This window comes from Octodon degus, unplaced genomic scaffold (assembly GCF_000260255.1).
Source record: "Octodon degus isolate 3935 unplaced genomic scaffold, OctDeg1.0 scaffold00254, whole genome shotgun sequence".
NCBI lineage: Eukaryota > Metazoa > Chordata > Mammalia > Rodentia > Octodontidae > Octodon > Octodon degus.
The window spans coordinates 217,198-225,113 of record NW_004524830.1 but is presented as its reverse complement, the minus strand read 5'-3'; the positions used below and the strand labels follow the sequence as shown (position 1 = coordinate 225,113).

Here is a 7,916-nt window from a genome sequence, read left to right as displayed (position 1 = left end):
AGCCTTAATGGCTTGCAAATGGGGAGACATTGTGCCCAGTGCCCTACTATCAGGCCACTGTGCCAGCCCTGACCCAAGCTCCCTGCCAGAACAGACAATAGGCCACAGCAGCTTGCAGGCAGGAGGAGCCCCAGACAGGATTCTAGGGGCGCTGATACAGCCTGGCGACATGTGATGTCCCGTGATACCCTCCAACCCTAAACCAGAACCCGCAGGCTGTGCTGCTGGGCAGCCCAAGTTGTCGGAACCACAGTCAGAGGGCCCCAGCATGCAAATCACTTTCTGCTAGGGTGTTAGGAGGTTCAGAGAGGGCTGAGAAAAGACTGATCTTTTCTGCTTGGTGACTGCCCAAGCCTGCATGTGACCCCTGGGCTTTGTACCCCCAACGCTCTGAACATCTTTTGCTAGTCCAGTCTTCCCACCCTGCAAATCCTCTGTTCCAGATTGGGTCCGGAAGGCCCCTGAATGCCAAGGCCTGGTAAACTCTCCTCTATGTGAGGTGGTGGGACCTTTAGGAAGTGGCACTGAGCTGGAAGAAGCAGGTCACTGGGGGAGTCTCTTTGTGGGGAACAATGGGATCCCCGTCCCTGCTGCTCTTTCTCTTGGCTTCTTGGCTGCCCTGAGGGAGGTGACCACTTTCTCCCAAAGCAACAGAGCCTGCCCCCTGTGGGCAGCACCCTTCACACTGTGAGCCAAAGGAAACTGTTCTTTAGAAGTTGATTAAGCTCAGGGGTGTGTGCCAGTACAGAAAACTGACAGATATCCTATCCTTTGAAGATGCCTTACAAGCTCCAGTGAGCCAAAGATATATTTTGTGGTATCGGGGATTGAACTCAGGACCTTGCACTTGCCAGGCAAACACTTATTCTACTGAGCTATCTCCCCAGCTTCATATTCATGAAGCATCCAGAGACAGCATGCTTGAAGCTCACAGACCTGAACGTCTAGGCCTATGCCATACTGTCCTGGGCAGAAGCTGTCCGGAATTGGCTTCTGTTCCCACACCTTCCATGGCCTCAGTGAGGTCTTCTTTACTGATCTGTGGCAGTACTGGAACTTTGCTTTTTGAAAAGAAATTTCAAGTCTTGCAGAGGCTCAAGGAATAGCTTTGTGCTTTTGGGTGAACTTGTTCTTTAACCAGTTCCGGTGGGACTGCCTTTGGTCTAGACAGATGAATGCAGTTATCTATCTCTGCCACCTTTCCTGAAGAGAGTGTGGCAAGGATCACAGAGAAAGGGCCTTTCCACTCGGGCTTTGGTGGTTAGTTGGGCTTCCCTCCCTCTGAGTTTTAGAAGCACTTGGTCTCCAGGGAAGACACTAGGTGGTACCCCTGGGCCAGGGGCTGGCAGGACTGCGTTTCCATACATGTGGGTGCCTCTTGCACTTGATCCAGACTGGTGAGCTACTGTAAGAGTCTCATGGTCTGGGGTCTACGATTTCTACCAGAGACTAGAAATGGCCTTTCATGTAACAACTCAGGTGGACTCAAGTTGGCCCAGCTTGGGGCATCTTAAGAGCCCTCATGACCTCATGACTGCTATTGGAGGCAGTTAGAGCCAGGACTCAGATGTGTCTCAGCAAAATTTTTCCAGAGTTCACTTTAGGGTCTGGTTGGCCTGCTCTACCTTTCCAGAAGTATTAAGCCCTTTAGTTAAGACCTTGTTCCACTCCCAGAACTATTTGGGGGATAAAAGAAGCAGCATTGTCATTCTGGAGAGACTGGGGTTGTCCAAATCTGAAGATGAGCTTTTGTTTTGTTTTGTTTTAGGTTTTTTGGGGGGACTGGGTCTCATAATGTAGCCCAGGCCGGCTTTGAACTCAGTTTAGAGCCCAGACTGGCCTTGAGCTTGCAGTGATCTTCCTACTCAGCTCCTCAAGTGCTAGGATTATAGGCATGTGCCACCACGCATGGCCGGGGTGACTTCTTTAAGAAACACCTTGACTATCCCGTAGCCTTTACAGAGTAGGTAGGAAAAGCTTCAGTCCCATCTGTGTAGGCGTCAGCTAAGCCCAACACTGGTTTAACTCTTCTACATGGTGGCATATGCCAGCCCTGCCAGGTTGTATCCTTGTCCTCAAAGAATGCTCTTTGGGCTTGCTGGAGGCACAAAAAGGGCAAGCTGTGCAGACCGCTGGGTGGTTGTCACCAACCCCATTGCTGTGAAAACTGTATTCAGCATCTCCAACATAGCATCTCTTCCCACATAAAGTCAAAAGGTGTTTTTGCAAGGCCCACCACTTCCTCCCCTCACTCCCTCTGCCCCTCAGCCACCTCCACAGTCTCTTGTTACAGCCACAAGAAACAGTGCAGAATAGGTTGTATGGTAATAACAATAAGCTTCTCTTCTGGAGGGTTAATAACTTAAGTTTGCAGACCAAAATTAGAGAAAAAGGAGGGCTGCAAGGAAAGCCTACATTTTGGCCCTAGCCTTCCGATGTCAATTAAGACAGGATATATGAGAACTTGTACTGTAACGTCATGTAACTCAGTAGTGTTCCAAATTTTCTGATCAAGAAGATTACGGGGCCAAAAATGAGTGATCGATGATGTAGAGTGTGCCTAAGGAGAGTCACATGGAGAGAAAACATTCTCTCAGGCTTTCACAGAAAGCACATTGGCCAAGCAAAGGCCGTGACTCATCCACATGGCTGACACTGACAAAAGATCTACAATCTGAGGTACAGGATCTCAAGAAATATTCTGAAGGGATTTCACCGACCTTTTCAGACCCAAAAGCTACAACTCTTGTTGCATAGGTCTGGCTTTATCCTGGTCTTAACCATCCAGCAGAAAAGTATAAAAACGAAGTATAAGAAGTAAAGTCATGCTGTTATGTTGAGCTGTAGGAAACTCAGGTTAACAATTTCTGACATTGCCAGTGAAGCGGAAGACCCAATACTATTATGGACTACTGGACTCTTTTAGAATATTTTGCTGAGTTAACACACCTATAATATTCAAATGATGGAACTAAACAAAAAAGTGGATACAGATGAATGTCCATTTTGTATCTGTGTATCAAAATGGTTAGGATAGACATATAGTTACATTCTCTTAATAAATAGAGGGATTTGTTGTAATAGTGTTTGTAAATAGGATATCATGTCTGCATCTTGTACAGAAAATAACCACTAGGAAGAATATATGCAATATGTTAATTATTGAAACTGTCCTACCAATTTGTTTTGAAACTGTCTCATTGCTATTTGTTTCTCAATAAAATTATGGAAAAAAAAAAAGAAAGAAACAGTGCAGCTTCCCTTAGGACACCATTTTAAAAATTTATTATTTATTTATTTATTTATTTATTTATTTATTTATTTTTGGTGCAGAACTGAGGATTAAACGCAGGCCCTTGTGCTTGGCAGGGAAGCACTTATCCGACTAAGCCATCTTCCCAGCCCCTTAGGACACCCTTAATGCCAGCCTACCAGTCTAGGACTTGTGAGTTGTCAGTGCTCCTCTATTGTACTGTGCCTAATCCTTACACTCTGTTCAGTTTGCCTGTTCTCACTCAAACCTGATATAAAATATTAGCCCTAAACAAATATATTAACTATAAACAAGAGGTTTTTACCTTTTTCCAAATTCTTGTAAGAGATCTCTACTAATGGACTTACAAAAGTTCTGACTAGTCTCTCATCATTACAAACTTTAAAAAGTCATCATAATTTAACCTGGCCAGAAATACATTTGAGTGTACTCTCATTTTATAAAGATGTCCATGTGTGTCCTGTGTGTTTGTTTTTTATGTCATTCTATAAACAGCTGTTCCTTTTTTATTTGAGCTCTAAAATATAGACTTGAAAACATGCTTTCTCCTAAGTTACCAGCTGGTGTAAGTGATATCAAAATTAACTTATAATTAAATAAAAAATATTAAAATGGGGAAAGATTGTTGGACAGGACTTTTGCGTGGTGGATAGAGGAGTGACCAAGCTTTGTTCATCGATGGAGAGCCCTGAGTAGTCTTCTTAGAAGACATCCCTAATAATTTGGTCATTGTTTAAAAGATAATGTTTTTTCAAAAATTAAAATAAGGTTTTCTCATAAAGGATGTTCGATATATTAAATATATTCATGCCTTTCAAATACAGTGTTCTACAATATAGATTTTCATTTAGATTTAAACATATGCCTTTCTTTTATGCTCCAGGTGTTTATAATAATAAGTTCACATCAAGCCAACATGAGGTCATCAGTCAAGTGATAATTTTCTAACTAAAACTTATATAATATATATCCTGTGTATGTGCCATTATATTTAGAGATGTCAAAACAAAATGGGGATTTCATCATCTGTTATGACTGCTAAGCTATATTACTATGTATGACTTTTGATGTCAAATGATCTCTACAAAATTAAATCTTTTTTTTTTTTTTAACAGAACTGGGGATTGAACTCAGGCCCTTGTGCTTGCGCTTATTCTACTGAGTTATCTCCCTGACCCCTTTCTTGTTAGTTTTGTTTTTGTTTTGGCAGAACTGGGGATTGAACTCAGGCCCTTGTGCTTGCGCTTATTCTACTGAGTTATCTCCCTGACCCCTTTCTTGTTAGTTTTGTTTTTGTTTTGGCAGAACCGGGGAATTGAACTCAGACCCTTGCGCTTGCCAGGGAAGTGCCTATTCTACTGAGCTATCTCCCCAGCTCCTCCCCTGACCCTTTTCTACAAAATTGTGTAACTGTTGTCTATTAACATTCTACAGGGATTTAAATGTCCACGGTTGGTAAAATATACCAGTTCTCTGGTCACACTTTATATTTTTAAGTTTAATTTTTAATTTATTAGAAACCAGTAAGTGATGATTTTAAAAGGAGTGTTCCCATCAAATCAACACTTAATTCAGGGCAAAAAATACATTCAAAAACCCTAAATCTTAAGGCAGAAGTAAAATATTATAAAAAACAGCATGTCTATTACACATTGTAGAATGTCAGATTTTTAAGAGAGTCACGTAGTATTTTATAGCACTAAAATGTGTTAATACAATGAGAAATACCCATGCATCCATGATGTCTCAGCCTATAAAATGCCTCAGCTGCTAATTAAAGAAATTTTGCTGTGTAAGTAACAGCTACCACATAACCAAGTGATCACTTTCTATGTCAAAGGAACTAAGGCAGGTAATTTTATGGTAAAAGTTGTAGAATACTAAATATGAAGTATTACTAGAAATATTTTTAGATCTCCCCATGCTAATTTCCAAAGGATGTATATTGCTTCCGTTTAACTCTATTAAAAGATTCTGTAAACTGTTAATTCTTATTCATTGTGGGCCTGTCCTGCTAATGAAGGCATAAGTTATTTACTTTGATACAATAGAAAAAAATTGTAGTCAATTATTGCATTTCTTTCTGGTCACTAAGTAACTCCAAAGTGAGGCCAAAAATATTTTGCACCTCAACAAGTGAGCGATCTATTTCTACAAGTTTCAAGTATGATTGGAACCTGGGGGTAGGAGACAGGGGGATATCAGGTTTGTTTGTCTATTTTCTGGTGCTGGGGACCAACTAGGCAGGTGCTCTGTCACTCAGGGATACCTCCAGCCCATGTTTCACATTTATAGTGAGTTAACAGTAGCTCTTCTGAAAAACAAGATTAATGACCTTAAATTTCTTTCATGATAAACACCTTCTGTTTTGGGGGCATGGGATAAGATGTAAAAATACTTTAATCAGAAAACAAGGATTAGCTTGTCACAAATAGCTTACACATTCTGCAGAATAGTGTCAAAAAAGACAAGATATATTTAAAGTAATTTTAAGTCTAGCAAATGTGAAGTTGATGGTATCTTAACTAACATAGTTTTTTTTTAAATTTTTATTTATTTATTTGTTTATGTGTGTGTGTGTGTGTGTGTGTGTGTGTGTGTGTGTGTGGCCAGCTCAGCCCACAAGGGGGAGGGGCTGGCTGGCATGTGGTGCTGGAGGATTGAACCGCACTCCCTGTGTTTTGCTAAGCTTGTTCTAAGTAGGTGCTTTAGACCACTGAGCCATCTCACCAGCCCCACTAACATAGTTAATAATTACAAAAGTTCATTTTTATTATAAACTTTAGGCTATTGCTATAAAAGTTATAAACCTCACTGTACTTCTATCCTTGTTTTTGCATTGATAAAAACTTGTTAAAATTCCTTATTTAGCATTTCTGCAAAAAAATCTAGTCAAAGAAAATCACTGAAACTACCAGGAAGGCTCTGAAATATGGATTGCAGATTCATTTCAAAGTAGATTTAGCCCCTTTGTAGGACCTGATGTTTAAATCATGAATACCTTCACCAGTGCAAACTGCAAAAATACTTTAGTCAGTGCTGAAGTACTGGTATGATACTGGTATGATGGGAAAAAGTCCTGGTATGATGGGAAAAAACCGGAAAATACATTCCACAATGTATTTTCAAGCTAAGTAAGAATGACTGATAAATATTTCTGTCTTTGAAAGTTAACTTGAATTCCAAGAGTCCTCAACTGAAAGCTAATCTGCCAAAACACATTAGCATTTAAATAAAAGGAGTAGGAAGGTGAATCTGTGTACATGTTGCACAACGTTTGGCATCCAATTTCCCCTCACTTACGTAACTATTTTAGGCATCACTCCTTGAAGAGCATGAAGTGAAGGGTAGACAGAGCAGAACACCTGTCTGGCTAATGAAACTATATTTTAGTATATAAAATCTTTTCTGCTGACAACTGTTCTCAGTATGGTTATGCTATGTGCAACATATAGCCTGTACAACAATGTTCTCTTGCTGTCTACTTGTGGAAAAAAAATGAAATGCGAAAAAAAGGTGAAATATACATTAGTTTGCTTTAAATGCAAAGATTAACCATTTTTGGCTCAAATTTACTATAATCCAAAAAGTCTTGGTTTGATAATACAATATGAAAAAGTTCACATACGTACATGGGTACATTCTTTCATTAAAGTTTTTCCTTAAATCTACCTCAATGTATCTTTACAACCGATACAAGTGATCTTTACAATAAAAATCAAAAAATGACAAAGTAGAAATCATCCTATTTTGAAGCACTTTAGGTTTTGTGAAATTTTCCTTTAGGACTCTAAGGACATCATTGAAATGCTGCTTTCCATAGTCTGAAGGGTCCATCTGAAGCTCTAGCTCTTCATCATCTTGGACGTCTTCCTCTCCACCATCACCATTTCTTCCTCATTGTAAGCCAGCTCAGCTTGCTTGTCCTGCCTCATACTCACCTATGTTACCATCATTCCCATTTAATCAGCCAGTTTAGAACCAGGCTGCGGATCAACAAGGGATTCATTTTCATCAAAGAACCGGCTTTGCTTCAATTTGTGGAAATCATCAACTCTATCTTTGGTTGCTTGCTTTAGTGTATATCTGTTTGAATTCTGGGTTCATTCTCCAAGTTTGAGCCAGGATTTAAATGCTGAAAAGGATTGGGAGGGTTCTGTTTTGAAGTACTTGGATTAGCTTTGTGGTTTACATGTGAATCTGGAACAATATTTGGGGAGATAGGTCATCAATTTGGAACATAGGAGATTGTCTGAGGATGTTCATGTTGTGAAACTAAAACAGGGTGCTTCCTTAAAGAGGTGGGAAGATCATCAACTTTAGCTAGGTCGTTCTCTTCTACTGCAGGTGTCCCTGCATCACCATCTCATCTGATTTGCTCTTTCCCATGTGGAATATGATTGCTTGAGGGTTCTTCATTCTTATCTGCAGCATTCTCATCTAATTTTGGAATGTTTTTGGGTAATTCACAATCATTCACATCCAATTTGTTTTCTTTTCTTTTTCTCTTTCTTTCTCTATTTTCCTTTCTTTCTTTCTTTCCTTTCTTTCTTCTTTCTTTCTTTCTTTCTTTCTTTCTTTCTTTCTTTCTTTCTTCTTTCTTTCTCTCTCTCTTCCTCCTCCTCCTCCTTCCTCTCTCTCT

The 7,916-nt window shown here is 40.0% G+C and overlaps 1 protein-coding gene and 1 pseudogene across 1 annotated transcript in view; one reads left to right on the top strand and one right to left on the bottom strand.

Annotated features, from left to right (window-relative positions):
- Nucleotides 1–6,618, top strand: part of Rab7a (RAB7A, member RAS oncogene family) — a 92,246-nt gene extending 85,628 nt beyond the window's left edge. Inside the window, exon 6 of the mRNA XM_012512654.2 lies at nt 6,591–6,618. Coding sequence (XP_012368108.1) covers nt 6,591–6,618 — 28 coding nt within the window. The remainder of the gene's footprint in view (nt 1–6,590) is intronic.
- A 340-nt stretch (nt 6,619–6,958) lies between these two features.
- Nucleotides 6,959–7,916, bottom strand: part of LOC101576745 — a 1,738-nt pseudogene continuing 780 nt past the window's right edge.